This window comes from Dunckerocampus dactyliophorus, chromosome 2, assembly GCF_027744805.1.
Source record: "Dunckerocampus dactyliophorus isolate RoL2022-P2 chromosome 2, RoL_Ddac_1.1, whole genome shotgun sequence".
In the NCBI taxonomy this organism is placed as follows: domain Eukaryota; kingdom Metazoa; phylum Chordata; class Actinopteri; order Syngnathiformes; family Syngnathidae; genus Dunckerocampus; species Dunckerocampus dactyliophorus.
In genome coordinates this window covers 37,384,461-37,399,691 of record NC_072820.1, presented here as the reverse complement: position 1 = coordinate 37,399,691, position 15,231 = coordinate 37,384,461, and the positions used below count along the sequence as shown (strand labels likewise).

At 39.7% G+C, this 15,231-nt stretch overlaps 2 protein-coding genes across 7 annotated transcripts; one reads left to right on the top strand and one right to left on the bottom strand.

The window, feature by feature from the left end:
- Positions 1-5,518: 5,518 nt before the first annotated feature.
- Positions 5,519-8,673, bottom strand: lyrm1 (LYR motif containing 1). Of its 4 annotated transcripts, none has more exons than XM_054753730.1 (6): positions 8,471-8,672; positions 7,147-7,246; positions 6,829-6,987; positions 6,686-6,746; positions 5,926-5,957; positions 5,519-5,841 (listed from the first exon to the last, which is right to left on the bottom strand). In XM_054753730.1, exons 2-6 carry the CDS (start codon positions 7,222-7,224, stop codon positions 5,728-5,730), a joined length of 444 nt encoding a protein of 147 aa, XP_054609705.1. In that variant the 5' UTR covers positions 7,225-7,246; positions 8,471-8,672; the 3' UTR covers positions 5,519-5,727. The 4 variants fall into 4 exon arrangements, with proteins under 4 accessions (XP_054609705.1, XP_054609697.1, XP_054609722.1 ...); XM_054753722.1 differs by lacking the exon at positions 8,471-8,672 and adding an exon at positions 7,509-7,569; XM_054753747.1 differs by lacking the exon at positions 7,147-7,246 and having other exon boundaries at positions 8,471-8,673.
- On the top strand, positions 7,651-15,217 carry dcun1d3 (defective in cullin neddylation 1 domain containing 3). 3 transcript variants are annotated; one of them, XM_054753701.1, is made up of 5 exons: positions 7,651-8,296; positions 9,061-9,144; positions 10,009-10,044; positions 10,471-11,033; positions 13,737-15,217. In XM_054753701.1, the coding sequence occupies exons 4-5, from the start codon at positions 10,582-10,584 to the stop codon at positions 14,272-14,274; spliced, it is 990 nt and encodes a 329-aa protein (XP_054609676.1). In that variant the 5' UTR covers positions 7,651-8,296; positions 9,061-9,144; positions 10,009-10,044; positions 10,471-10,581; the 3' UTR covers positions 14,275-15,217. The 3 variants fall into 3 exon arrangements, with proteins under 3 accessions (XP_054609676.1, XP_054609665.1, XP_054609683.1); XM_054753690.1 differs by having other exon boundaries at positions 10,009-10,059; XM_054753708.1 differs by lacking the exon at positions 10,009-10,044.
- The last annotated feature ends 14 nt before the right edge of the window (positions 15,218-15,231 follow it).

The window sequence follows — 15,231 nt, the reverse complement described above, 5'->3', positions numbered from 1 at the left end:
CAAAACGTCTATTGTGTGCTAGATAGTACATTATGTATTTCTGCAAATTGGGAAAACTGTCACTATAAGCCTTTAATTACCCAAGTTATGGAAGGAAATACAAGAGCACTGCATCATACTGAGGGCTATTGGTTTAATATTTAGGTATCATTTCATACCACCATAATAGCACGGCATGTTTAGCATCATAAAGTGAAAGCAAACTTGATATTTATTTAATGACGGCTTCAAGTGTGGTCAAGACAGCTAAGAATGTGATCTGCATCAAAATCATTAAGGTGAGTTGAGCAGGAAAGATGAGGAGACGGGCTCTCTATTTACAGGCTTCTAATTACCTTATCAGAGCTTCACATTAGCTGTCCAGCTTCTGCATTATTCTTCAGCCTTGTCTTTTTTTTTTTGGTTATTCTTCTTCCACCATATTTCCCCTGGGGTCTCACTCTGAATCCCCTAAATAATGCACACAGAGTGAAGGGCTTGAAGGGGCTCGATGATGGATCACTCTTCCATTTCTAGGGATGGTGTTTTCCTTTTTTGTAGTATATTTATCATATCTGTACTGGCATAATGCTGTCAGGTGACTCTTTAAATATCTATATTTACACCCTAAAGCCTTTACTCCCTGTGATCTAGTTTGTAGGAGGCAAAAATGGGTCACACTTCTGCTTTGAGGCACTTATTTTGAGCAGTTGTGCATCTGTCTCTCCATTTATTTACTTTGAGAGTAACAATTAGAGATTCTAGGGTAAATTACAATTTAAACAAACATACTTAATGGGCAATATCAAACTATTTTGCTTCTTCCTAACACCACTTTGTCTAAAAACCCTTATTGGTAATTTATTTTTATTGTAAAGTCTACCACAACAAGTACTATGTAACCTTTTATGGTTCCCAAAAGTGAGCTAACTAAACTTGGTGGTCAAATGTGTGTTGTTTCAAATATGAGTTTGCCATTTGGTCTAAAAAGGCTTATGGGTACATTTATTGCCATTGTAATGCACTGCACTATCACTTAACAGACTTTTTATGGTTCCCGAAATTTAGCTAACTAAACCTGGTAGCCAAATGAGTGTTGAATTAATGTTTCAAATACTATCTTGCATATCTCTTGGCCTTGAAACCTTTACTGAGAGAGTTATTTCCATTGTAAAACCCACCAAAACCTATAGTCCAATAGTCTTAATTTTGGTTCCATAAAGAAATCTACCAAAATGGGAATTCTGTGACATTGTGTTGCCTAATGTTTATTAAATTAACATTTTGAGCATTATCTTGCCTATCACCTTTACCTTGTCCACTGCAAAGCCCACCAAACCCTTCTATCCAGTATCAGTACTGGATATCACTAAGTATCACTAAGTGACCTTCTATGGTTCCCAAAAGTGAGCTAACTAAACATGGTGGCCAGTGAGTGTCAAATAGGTGTTTCAAATATGATCTTGCCTGTCATTTGCTCGAAAAAGCCTTAGATTTCATAGATTTCACAACAAAGCCCACCAAAACCTGCAGTCTAATACCACTTAAAGCTGTTGTATGTCCCAGATCGGCGGCTGCCTCGAGGACGCTAACTTTCAAACGTACAAGCAAGCATTATATCCAGTCCTCTTCCTGCTTTGAGCATGCAAACTACGCCCCACGGAACACTCATACACGTGCATTAGCTATGTTTGTTGTCAGATAACGATAGTGGTTGTACAAAGTTTAGCTACTAACGTTAGGCTAACGTTAAATGTATACAGTATATATCGTAACAACAGCATGACTGAAAATTGTCGGCCGCTTCCCTGAGACTGCTTTTGTGTGTGTGTTTACGCGCTACGGACATGTACGTGAACTGGTGGGTGGCATGTGATGAACAGATTGGCAGCAAACAATCGCAGTTGTAGCGAGACGCCATTTGAAATCAGAGCTAACATGGTGCACACATGCACTGCTCTCGCATGTGGAAATTGTTCATTTCGGAAAAAGAGTTCATCAAGAGAAAAAAGTTCAAGAAACAACCAAAGAAACGCAGAGAAAGTGTGGCTACTGAAACTGTCGCTCTCATCGACTGGTGCAGAGTCTGAACATGCTTGGGTTTGCAGAGTTTGCACTCTGTCACATTCAGTTATTGTATATTCGCCTCTAAACTTTTATAATACTCTGACATCTGCTCGTCACTATGGCAACTGAATGGTGGTCATATTGACTGCTTGCCCATCATATCAAACCTGGAAGGAGTCAATGTGTTTGCATCAGTCAACTTTTTCGGGCCGAACGACAATTTACGGCAATTTTTATGCAGTTTAACTCGTAATTGTGACATTGTTTTTTTGTTCACTCTTTTCTTTTAAACCACTATTTATGCTAGCCGGTGGTGGTCTTATATTTGTTTTGGTTAAAAAAGATGTAATTTTGAGCAACATACAGCAGCTTTAATTGACTTTTTATGATTCCATAAAGTGAGCTAACTAATCAAAAATCAGACTACCTAATGTGTAGTGAAGCAAAATAGCAAATATTATCTTGCCTGTCACTTCATCTAAAAACCCTACAAGCCCACAAAAATCTGCAATCTTCTCAGTTGCGGTCCTTTTGTGGTTCCCAAAAGTAGCTAACTATGAGTGTTATGTGCATGTTATTGTTTTTGAAATGCCGTGTTATCTTTTTCCAAAGCTGAATTGCCTAAAGTACTAGAATAACAACATGTACATGAAACAGGCACGGAATGTACTGTACATCAAGCATCTTCTGGGCGGTGCATTCTAACAACTGTACACTCTGTGTAGAAAAACCTGAGCAGTCATGTTAACTCAAGTCAGATGTTCATGGTCGTCATCAAAGTAAATACTCACACTACACTTTTATATTTTCCAAACACGTGACCCCATATGACCCCTGGTCATTCACGAGATAGCGATCTTTTACAAACTTCACTGGAACCGGTGCAGATTTAAGGAGACTTAGTTTATCCCACCCACTGCCCCTTACCCTTTTAATGAATTAGGACCATTTTAATCCAGGAATACAACCACAGCCAGTTGCCTTGAGGCCATAAACCACTGGGATGACATCAAACTGTCAAAAGTCTGTTCAGCCTCAGTGTCTCCATCCATGGTTACATGCAGTGCAGGGCAGACAAAGAACATAACCTCAAAAAGGATAGCTTTGGGCTCTTGCTTTAGTGAAGCTTTAGTCTTGCTTAGTGATTTAGACTGATTATAATAAACGCTCTAGTATAATGTTAGAATGACTCGCTGACCCCATCTACTGGTCAGTCACAGTATTACTATTGTTGGGAAGTGTACTGGTCTTTTATTGACTGTAATATTATTACTAGTGCTGTCAAATGATTAACGTTTTTGATCAGATTAATCACGGGCTTCAAATAATTGAAAATAATATTCAAATAATAATAATAATTATTCAAATAATTCAAATAATAATTAATAATCACCATGTCACAGTATGTCTGAAATATGCCAATTTGTACTGTATTTTATTGAAAGAAAGATAAATGGCAGGGCAGGATTCTAAATATATTTGTATGTATTAAGAGCACCAAATTACCTGAAAATGTAAATCAAGTTAAGAGATGGCACACATGTCTGAAAATCAATTTACCTAACACTAGTTTCTTTAATAGCAGAATATATGAATCACAAACAATAATAATAATAATAATAATAATAATAATAATAATAACACAGACTTTGACTGTGTTATTATGAGCAATGAGGAGTCGCGTTCAAAGACACCACGTCATTTAAATTGAATGTTCTGGGATTTCCAAGCATACTTAAATGCATCAATTTGTACTTCCGCATTAAGAGTTACAAAGTGAGTGGTAAGAATATCCACTTAATGTTTTTCCTTGCATTTCTGTTTATGTAGACCACACATACATGCATAATAAAGATGTTCAGAGTGGCTGTGAATGCATCCCGTGGTCTGTCTAGAGCAGAGGTGAGCAAACTACGGTCCGGGGGCCACATGCAAGCATTTGAATCCAGCCCGCGAGTTGCTTCGAAAGTAATTAAACCTTTAACATGCAAGCTGGCAACATGACTTGCTAGTAGTCAGAGTTCATCTGAGACAACCTTTTGATGGTTTAAGTAGCTTTTTTCACATGCAGCGATCCAGACAACTACCTCACCCACGGTGCCAAGCAAACACAAGTAAAAACATTGTGTCACACAACTTAACCTACCCTCAAAAAGTTTGCCCACCCCTGGTCTAGAGGAAGTGTCGTTGCAACGATGAATGGACTAGAGACGTGTTTGTTGGAGATACATACAGGGGTACATGGTGTTGGAATTGTACAGCTGTTGATGTGTTCAGGTCAGAATAAAGTTATAACGACTCTGTGGGGAGCTACACTGCACCGCCGTCTGGCGTCATAACAGAGAGCCATGGCTGAATGCGTTAATTACACTAAAAAATAATTAATGAAATAAATTAATTACCGTCGTTAGTGCACTAGTTTATAAATCCTTTACATTGCTGGAACAGATATTGTGGTAAATGAGACATAAGCCACATCAAATCACATTCTATAATACTTTATTCTGCTTCGATTTGTAATAACTGAAACCGAGGTCCAGTGCATGTCATGCAAGTTTTTCTTGACAAAAAACTGCAGTGTGTAAATGTTTTTAAATAATTATAATATTGTAAACACAATGCAAACCCTAAAAACACATACTGACGTGGTGTTAAAGAACAAAGGTGTGAAGATGACATTTTTCTTTTTTTTTTTTTAGAAAAATGTTAAATTCCAATAAATGATTCGTATAATGTTATGCAGATATAGTCCTTACCTCACAAAACAAAAGTTCTAATACTACAAGAATACATTTGCAATGCTTAAAAAATGGAAGTAACATTGTAACTTCACAAGAACCTCAGCAACTTCGGTAAACATTTATGCTCATATATCATGACTGTATTGTCGCGGAATCACAACTGAAATCTAATAAAGATTTCAATCGTAATTGAATGACTTTACGGCCGCATGGTGGATAAGTGGTTAGCACAGCTGGCCACACAGTGAGGAGATCGGGAAAACCTGGGTTCGAATCTCCACTCGGGCATCTCTGTGTGGAGTTTCTGTTCTCCTCGGTTTCCTCCCACATTCCAAAAACATGCATGTTAGGTTAATTGGAGACTCTAAATTGTCCATAGGTATGAATGTGAGTGTGAATGATGGTTTGTCTATATGTGCCCCGCCTCTCGCCCGATTAGTGAGGATAAGCGGCGTAGAAAATGGATGGATGAATGACTTTATTCTCACGAAACTATTACTTTTTAAAAACTACATCATTATTCTGGTAATACTTCAACTGTATTCCCATAATTCTGACTTTACTCTCCTTGAGTATTTTTTTTTCTTTTCTCCACAAATAAGTCTATTTAGATGAATTTCCCTATTCTTCCTTTTATTTTCTAGTAATGACATATACCTATTCTGCAGGTCGACTTCTTTAAGTCCGCCTTAAGTCCGGCAAAATAATAAATGACGAATATACGAAAGATCTTGAATGGCACAACATTTTAAACAACAAAAACATGTTTATGCATGTTAAACAGACAATAAGAAAATTATAATATAAAAGTGTCTTTATCCTGAATGAAGCGTGGTCAGTGGGTGGCAGCGATACATCAGCCCCATGAGATCATCTTGTGATGCCACTCTAGATTTTCCTTTCTTTGGTAACTTGAACGCTCAGCATTGATGGAGCAGCATCAGGTCTCATCATGTGACTTTAAGTAAATTGGCTTGGCCTGCTTCCTCAGGCGTTGCTGTGCTCGCAGCTTCCTGCCTTTCTGAGTGGCCAGTCCCATTGGTGGGAGGTAGGTCTGCAAGAAGGGGACAAAACAGTCACGTTGGAGCTGTGTGCACCGGTGCAAAACAAACGAAAAAAACCTTGTAATTTCACTTACAGCCCTTGGGTATGGGTTCTTGTAATGTAGACCTGTGAGACAAAACAACACTGTGAGTGTATCGTACAGTAAATAATGCTCTGCTTGTTACATACAAATATAGTTTTTACATTTTCAATAATTACGTATTAACAATGGGCATTCGACTTAATTTCCTAATGAGAAAAATAAATAACCAATTATGTTTCAAAAATATAAATAAAAACTAATTAAATATATGTAAATATTTTTTTTACATGGCAGAAAATTCTCCAAATTTCTTTATGATAAAAATTAATGATCACTTGTTTGCAAATATACATTAAAATAATATTAATTCAAATTTTTTAAAATTAATTTTAGACTCTGGAAAATTAAAAAGTGTTTTCTATATAGATACATTTAATTAAACAATACTTTTTAAATAATTATTGTTAGACAATTAAAACATTAGTTCAGTGGTATCCAAAGTGTGGCCCGAGGGCCATTTGCGGACTACAGCACATTTTTTATTGGCCCTCAGTACATTGTAAAAAATAAAATGGGAAATATATAGCAAAAAGGGTATAATGTGAGAATATTATACTTTTTTATTAGCCTTTACAAACAAGACAAGATTAGTCATCATCCTATTCCAAATAATTAATTATGCCCATCCGTATTCTATATTGTAAAAAAATCTGCAACTTTATGCCAAGGCCGAGCTATATGACTTATATTCAAAAAGCAGGCAAATAATCTAATACTGTGTGCTTAGGGCAAAATGTGCCACTTCTCTTACCTAGTTCTATCCTTGCTTCACATTCCTCAATACAGCTTTTTATGGTTTGTTGATCCGTCACCTCAAAAGTAGCAAACACAGCAGACGATTAGCCAAAACAGCGACTTGTTTTGTCGCTGTGACCACGTATCCATTGCTCTTACATGCTGGTTCTGTCTGAACAAAGTGCGTGCCTCCTGAAGTATATATTTCCTCTCAGTCAGTGTGTCACTTGCCACTCCGCTGTGCGCTTGCCACGTTCGAGCGATGCGAAAGACCCGAATATACAGCGACAACACTGTCCTTTGAGTAGAAGCCGTCATCTGGACAGAATCACAAACACAAGAATGTGAAATTTTGTAGTATAATTCTTTTTCAGCTCTTAAGGCTCTGAAGGTATACGTAATGTTATTGCTGTCTGTATGTCACATCACAGGAGAAGCGGCATAGAAAATGGATGGATGTCACATCACATGAGCTACCTGCATTGTCTCTTCAGCAGTGTCTCCCGCTTCCGCCATTTCACCACTAGATGTCGTTAAAACCTTCATTATTGCCATCACACTTGTGCCTGTTACGTGACTGACATTTGGGAAACGTCTGTTTTGTATAATTTTACAATCACGATTGTTTTAAAACTTTACAGTTATTGTGCGATCAATAAAACATTCTTTCTTATGTAGTACGTTATACGATCCTGAAAGTTGCTGCTCATCGCCGACACGCACAAATGTAAAACTACATCAGCACATGTGCGATTTCTGATGAAAATTAAATCAAATAAGAGCGTAATTCACATTATCTTAATTTACATCGTACGTTTGCTGACAAACCAAACTATTACCTTTACAAAGTGGCTTGTTTGGGGCTCCTTCGTTTAGTGAAGCTGGCTAGGACGGCTGTTGTGACTGTCGCGTTGTGATGACGCCATAAATGACCCTCTAGTAAATGTTTAACAAATAGCATAGACACACTTTTTAAATTAGGGAATCTCCGTGCATCTTTAAGAAAACTGTCTGTTTTAATATAAATATATTCCAAGTTTATTGGTTGGTAGTAATATAAAAGGATACATCGCGCGGCGGAATATTAATCTCTTAAAACACTCTTGAATGTGACATCGACTGAACATGTCATTCAGTCGTTGTTTTTTTTTTTTTTTAGTTTTTGTTATTATGGCCGCAATTTCGTATTTACGAGCGTTGTCGTTACCTAGAATGAAAGAGTAATCGTCAGCAACACTGAGGTGCAGATCAGCTGTTGAGTGCTTGGAACAGGGAGGAAGTGATGCAGGAAAATGCCCGTGATGAAGCTCCACTAAAAGGGGGAAGCACAAAGAAATAGGCTGCTGTAATTTGCCCCTAACTCTTTTCGACGAGCGACCAGTAATCGAAGACAAATTGTTAATAGACTCTGTCTAGGTTTAGCGATGCGTCGTATTTATTTTACTGCGCTGCCATCGATGTATATTGTGAAGTTATTCTTTTTAGCTGCCTGCTAGCTCGGCAGCTAATGTGAGTTAACGCGACGAGTTTGCTTCAGTTTATTTCTTCCCGTACTTTAAACGTATTACATTGTTTGTTTTCTCTGCTGTGCTGATTTTTGTTTCACACTACAGCGGTGTCCAAAAAGGTGAGTTTCTTATGAGAGCTCTCTGTGTTTTAATCGGACGACTTAGCTTAGCTTATAGCTAACTTTCATGCTAGCGAAGGGCCACACAGTTCGTATGTAATTAGCGCAATGTGTGCAACGGTTACAGCTTTACTTTCAACGCCATTTGATATGGTAAAGTGTTGAAATATTTACCTGTGTGTGGTAGAAAACACTGCGTCGCTGTAGTCGTTTTCTCAAGAACCTAACGATAACTTCGTTAAAATGACTCTTGTGGGTTCACATTTACATTATTAAAGGGTTTGTTTCATGTTTGAATGTGTATTCTGAATTAAAATGCATAATTATCCGGGCTTTCAAATGTGTTAGGTGGAGCTGTACTGGCCAGCGCACTTAATGAAGACTTGCCTGTACATGCCCATAGAAAGACAAGTGCAATAGCTTTGCCTCAATGCTGAATAGTATTTCCGTAATCAAAGTGAGTGTGAAGTGTACACGGGGCAGGATCAGTAACAAAATGTGCTACGAAGTTAGTTTACAAACTAACTATAGAGTTAATACAGGTCTTCCTTGTGTAGCTAAGTAAATAAGGCAGAAATCCTTGCTGTTTTACACCTCAGTAGCAGTCAAAACAGTAACAGTGCTTGTTGTTGCTTGAGTTGTAAAGTAGTCGTGGCGGATGAGGGTTGAACCATCTTTGTCCATCGCAGCATGTCGGAAACAAAAATAGGCCTGCAGGTTGGGTTTCTGCTTATGATGACAAGACGCTGTTTCTTCTCATTCAGCATTGCAGATGTCAAGGTCACAATGATGGAAAAGCGCAGAAAGGGACTGTGATCTTTGGCCAATGCCATTTGAGGGAATAGTTTGTAAGTAACCAGCTATATATTTTCTTACACATTATCACACCATTAAAGTCAATGTAACCTCTCTGTTGCTTTTATAGTTCAGTGGAACCTCTGTTTTTGTATGCCTTGGTTTTCGTAGGATTTGTTTTTCGATTAAAATGACTGCAGCCAAAAATATGTCTCGGCTATCTTAAGGCCAAACAGTGTGCCGAACAAACTAGTTGAGCATCTGTGCATTCATGACTCAGTCTCTGTGAATAATGGATAGTGGTTCTTTTAGAGTTGGGACACTATAGACACATTCTGGCCAGGGAATCCTTGAATCATCTTTATCTATGTGTGTGTGGGTTATTTGCTATGTTTTTTTTGCATGTAAAACTATAATTATTATCTGTAAAATGTGTAAATGAATTTCTTCGCTTTTTGTACATTCGATTTTCATCTGATCTTTTGGAATGAATCGCAAAACCGAGGTTAAGAGTATTGGCATGGTACTTGCCTGTTTAATTAGTTCAGCATACTTTCCTTTACACATCCAAGTATACCTTATTGAGCCGAATATACGTAAGACAACCCCTCCTTTTTAAAATCGGTATCTTAACTCCTCCTGTGTTGTTTGCTAACTTGCCCAAGCTTTGATCAGGTGTCTGTGTTGCGGCTGAATTGCTACAAGTTACTGGTGTATGTGAGCGATAGGAAGAAAAGCTAAGACTCGTATGTATAAATCTCCAAATATCAAATGGCCCATGATTTTCAGAATTTTTTTTTACTTTGGGAGAAAAAGTATCACCTTTTCATATTGGTATGAAGTTGTTCTAATCTCGATACTTTTGTGTATGTTTATGTACATGTAAGTGTTTGTTTTCTCTGATTCTTATTTTTAAGGTTTTTTACAAGTGGCAGTACAAGACCTGGATCGAGGTAGATTTGACACAGGTAGTTTGTTGTATTAGCTATTCAACTAAGTTTGTCTTTTGGAGTAATCACACAGTTATGTCAAAGTATTCCGATACTGAATGAACTTTCAATATTCATTTAAAAACTTTTCACAAAAGTACAGCATTTATCTTGAATGAATGAAGTCATTTTATGTGTAGTAGATCTTATTTTCTAGGATTCAGAAGGTTGGTTTGTGCCAATAATGTCCAAGTCCTCAATAGTATAGTATAGTATAGTATGCTATATGTTTGTAAAAGCTCTCTTAGTACAGCTGAAAGTTGACCCTTCAGTCACATCTTGATCTGTCTTACTTCAAACCCATGGTGGCCGTACAAGAAAAGTTATATTCACTGTCCAAATGCATCCAACCAGTATGGAGCAACATTTTAACCTTATTCTCTACCTTAGGCCTGAGGGTATGTTGAGACATTTGGACAGGCCAGAGCAGAGGCGTTTAGGTGGTTCCGACGGGGACTGAAGGTGAGGGGGATCGACAGACGGGTGACCAGGCAGGAAGACATGGGCCAGTGTGTCACCAAGTGCAAGAATCCGACGTCCTCGCTCGGCAGCAAGAGTGGCGACAAGGAGAGCGGCTCCAAGTCTCACCACAAGAAAGGCAGCTGCGCGGGTAGCGGCGGAGGCCACAAGGAGGATCCCAGCGCCCCGAACAGCAGCAGCAAGCCCGGCAACGAGCTGTCAAATGGCACCAAGGCCCTCGAGGTTACCGTGGAGACCCCCGTTATCTCGACGTTAATAGGAGACCTGCGTAAGGAGGAGAGCCCGGATAAAGACGGGCTGTCCATAAAGCACATCGAGGAGCTGTTTTGCTGCTACAAGGATGAGCAAGAGGACGCCATCTTGGAGGAAGGCATGGAGAGGTTCTGCAACGACCTGTGTGTGGACCCGGCAGAGTTCCGTGTGCTTGTTCTCGCCTGGAAGTTTCAAGCAGCCACCATGTGCAAGTTTACAAGGTGAGCATGGGAGCTTCTTACGTAGGTCGTAGGGCTGCTCAAAAAATAAAAAAAAATTAAGCTCTGGATTCATACTAACATGCGAACATAACTCAAGCACTTGTGCTGCACTGTTATTGGCATGACAGCCGACACTTCCTCCTTGCTCTTCCCGTCACGCATCAAGGCTCACCAGTTAGGGCAGTGCTTCTCAAATAGTGGGGCAGATAGGTGTTACCACGTTCTCAATATTTCAAATCGGGGGCGGGGGGTGAAAACATTTCTGTCCCCTGGGGATGCATGACAGAAAATAATGGAGAACCACTCAGTTAGGGAAAGTTGGCTCCTCTGGCCTGGATCTACCTGCTGATGGCCGATGCCATGACAAGAATATCATCATTCACATTTTTTGCAAAATTGTGCAATCCTAATAGTTGACATGTTTCTCGTTGTAACTAGCGATTCTAATACAAAGGAAATGCATCCTGCATTGACCCCCACCCTCCTCCCCTTCTCCACCACTCCTGCCAATGTCAGTGTGTACGTATACTGAATAGAAGAACCTTCCGTTTGAGTCATGGTTGACTTCCCCCTCTCTGATTTTTAGCTCAGCACTTTTTAAACCAAAGGCTGTAAATCAATGCTCACAAATACACAGTAGGTTTCATGGGGCTCGAGACCTCGACAGTACTTTTTCTGGTCTCTAAACCTGGTATCCTCTGGTCCCCAGGTCAAGACTGAATTACTGTTTGTTCCTATATTATTACCTCCTCCAAGGGAAGATGTTATGCTTTGTGTGGTTTGTTGGATGGTTGATGGGGCCTTATGACAATGGAATTGGCCAATAAAAACAGATTCTACTAGGGATGTCCTGATCTACATTTTTTGGCATCCGATATGATTTTTTTATCGTCTTGCCGATCCAATACGATTTTTTGTTTTATATATTTTTTTGTTACAAACATGAATTTGTGGAATTGAATATGGTTATAAAAATAGCTCTTCCAAAGGATAAAAAATAATGCCACCAAAGTATTGCTGAATTTACATTTTAATTACACAGCATGACCAACAATATTGTTTGGCTTTTGTAACAAACCTCTGTGAGTCAGGTCCCTAATCCAATAAAGGATACATCGAATAAAAAAGTTAATCAAATAGAGAATTAAATGGAAAAAATGGGCATGCAAAATACTTTTAGGTAGGACTAATCATTTGACATGGTTATAGATCAATTTGTGGTGTGATTTAGAATAAAAGACGTTTTTTAACAAACTTCAGTGCAATAGTAATTTATTGACGGTCCGGAGTGTAAACAAGCAGTGGTTAGAGCAGCACTTCTCATGTGATGTGGCGGAACCAGAAATGTTTGATTACTGTTGCCAAGGTGAGACCATTACTCGCATGGGGTGGCAATAAGTTGATTCCTGAAATGTCGAGTTGGTCAGTGAGGTGGCTAGAGAGTGACCAAGGGTCAGCCACCATTGGCCACCACGTAGCTCCACCACTGCGTGCGAGCTCACCGCACAATGACACAGCAGTCCGGGCACAGTGAGGGGGAACTAATGCTGAAGCTACAGAGCTGAATTTCCAGCGTCCAATGTGAAACTCACTTCACCACGGTACACCGCGGATATGTCTGCATGGTGTTTTCTTCTTCTTGCGGATGGTGTGAGTCGAGTGGGAACCAGCTTTGAGGCGCATTAATTACTGCACCTACCGTGTTGGAATGTGGCTCAGAGTTATAAATGTGATACGGCAGCTGGATGAGCCCGATATCGTGGCAGAAGCCGATATTATCTGATCTTCAAAATACATTGGAATGGCAGCCGATTCCAATCCTGCAGATCGGATTGAGGCATCCCTAGATTCTATTGTTAAGGACAGAATCTTGTGGGAACTGAAATAGGGCCCAATAAATTGTTTTATTTTTTCCCCAAATTCTGTGTTTTCCGTTTTCATTTTTTTAGAACTCCGTGTTTTACCTTCTACACTTATTTTACCAGCGTAGAGTGTGTGCTTTTTGGGTTGGTGAATAAAATGTCCATTAATTAAATGCAAAAATCGTTACATTTTTTGATGCAATACATCGTTGTCTAATTTTATTTTAATTGTGATTAAGGACGATGTAAACACTCATGTAATTCCAATCGCATTATTAAAGTAAGATATTTTTATGACACCCTTATTTTGTTTATACAATTAGACAAGATGCAGCAAACGGCGCTCTTATTTTGAAAGCAACACAAGTGTGTTGAGAATGTGTCAAGAATAAACGTGCCTCTTGTCTTTTTAACCCAGAACCTGCACGTGGTTAGCGGGCATTGTAAAACGATGGCTTACATTAAAGTGGTAAAGCACAACTCGCCGCCGTTTTGACATTTAGTTCTGGAGACAGCGGGTTACACATTTCTTCTCGCCACGATGACATTTCATTTCCATTATTTCGGATTCCGTGTTTAACAGTAAATTCCGTTTGTATAAACCAATTCCACGATTCCGTGTGCGATTCCGCTAACGCGGAAATCATAGGGCCCTACTGAACTTTGGTGTCTGTTTTTACTGTACTTATTTTAAGTAGAGAAAAAACTACTAGCCCTTACCGTGACAAGTAGAGCTGACCTGAGGTGGTACTGTGCAGTGGAAAAGCAGCAATTGTTAGTAGTACTTTCAAGTGAATTGTCAATGTCATTCTGACTTAGTGTTTTTTGTCTGCTTCACCAGGAAGGAGTTTGTTGAGGGCTGCAAGGCAATCCAGGCAGACAGCCTTGAAGGCATCTGCTCCCGCTTCCCCTGCATGCTACTTGATGCCCAGGGCGAGGAGAACTTCAAGGACCTTTACCGCTTCACCTTCCAGTTTGGCCTGGACGCAGACGAGGGCCAGCGCTCGCTACAGCGGGACATTGCCATTGCACTGTGGCGCCTGGTGTTCACTCAGGACATGCCTCCTATCTTGGAGCACTGGCTGGACTTCCTGGCAGAGAACCCTTCAGGCGTCCGGGGCATCTCGAGGGACACGTGGAACATGTTCCTCAACTTCACCCAAGCTATCGGGCCCGACCTGAGCAACTACAGCGAGGACGAGGCCTGGCCCAGCCTCTTTGACACCTTTGTGGAGTGGGAATTGGAGCGCAGGAAAAAAGAGGAGGTACTGATGGCTAAAGATGCAGAGGGGATGCTGACTGAGACGGAGTGTTCTCCTAGCACAGACAGGCTTGAAACAGAGGGCAGTCGTGGATCACAGACGTGGGGGGGACACTGACCTGTGAACAAGAAACGTTTGTAAGGGAGGAAACCTATATGTAAACTGCACATTTGTCAACCATGGGATGAATATTAGTATTACCATTACATCTGGTCATTTTTCTGTTGGGATGGGATTCCTGCATTGCAGTTTTTGTGTGTTTTGAAAGGGCTCTATGAACTGACATTTTAAGCACTTCTATTTAAGTTATTGCTAGAACCCTGCTCCCTGTGTGTGTTTTGAAAGGGAAAATGCACTTTTTAAAAATATTTTGCTCATCATCCACAATCCTGTAAGACATGAACACGTGTCTTTCTCTTTTCTGTGTGTTCTAAAGATATAAAAACAGATAAAACGAGACAGCTCATTACTGCACGTAATGGGACACACCTAAACCGCCCACAAAGACTGCTATTAAAACACCAACAGGGTTTTATATACATGCTGTGACCATGTAGTAACAGGTACATTCTTTAACATGTAATACCTACAGTATTTTGCCGTATTTTGGTCCTTGTAAGCATTACCCGAACTTCCTTCCTGGGTGCATTGATTTCACATAGCAACAGAAATGAACGCCTACACCTCACGTTAACTTTTCCAAACTCAAAAATAAAAACATAGCTTGATGTTTCATAGTGCTCTGTGGCATTGAGAGAGCAGCGGTAAAGCTCTGTGGGCGAGTGTATGGTGAAGCTAGTTGCTAGCCGGTGTGGCAAAGTATTAATACGCTAGTGATGTTGTTCGATCAGCGTAACAATGTTATTAACAACGGCGCTGTAGCTTGGTCAATATGAACGTCACATTATATGTAAATGGAGCGTTGTTGGTGCATTTTTTAGGTTTTTTTCACAAGGCTTTATAGGCGGAAGAAGTTTCTTTTTATCTTTAATAACTTTGGAATGCACCGAACAGAGAGACCTGTGTTCATGTCTCATAAGGATTGTGGATGATGGACAAATTCCCCCCCCCCCC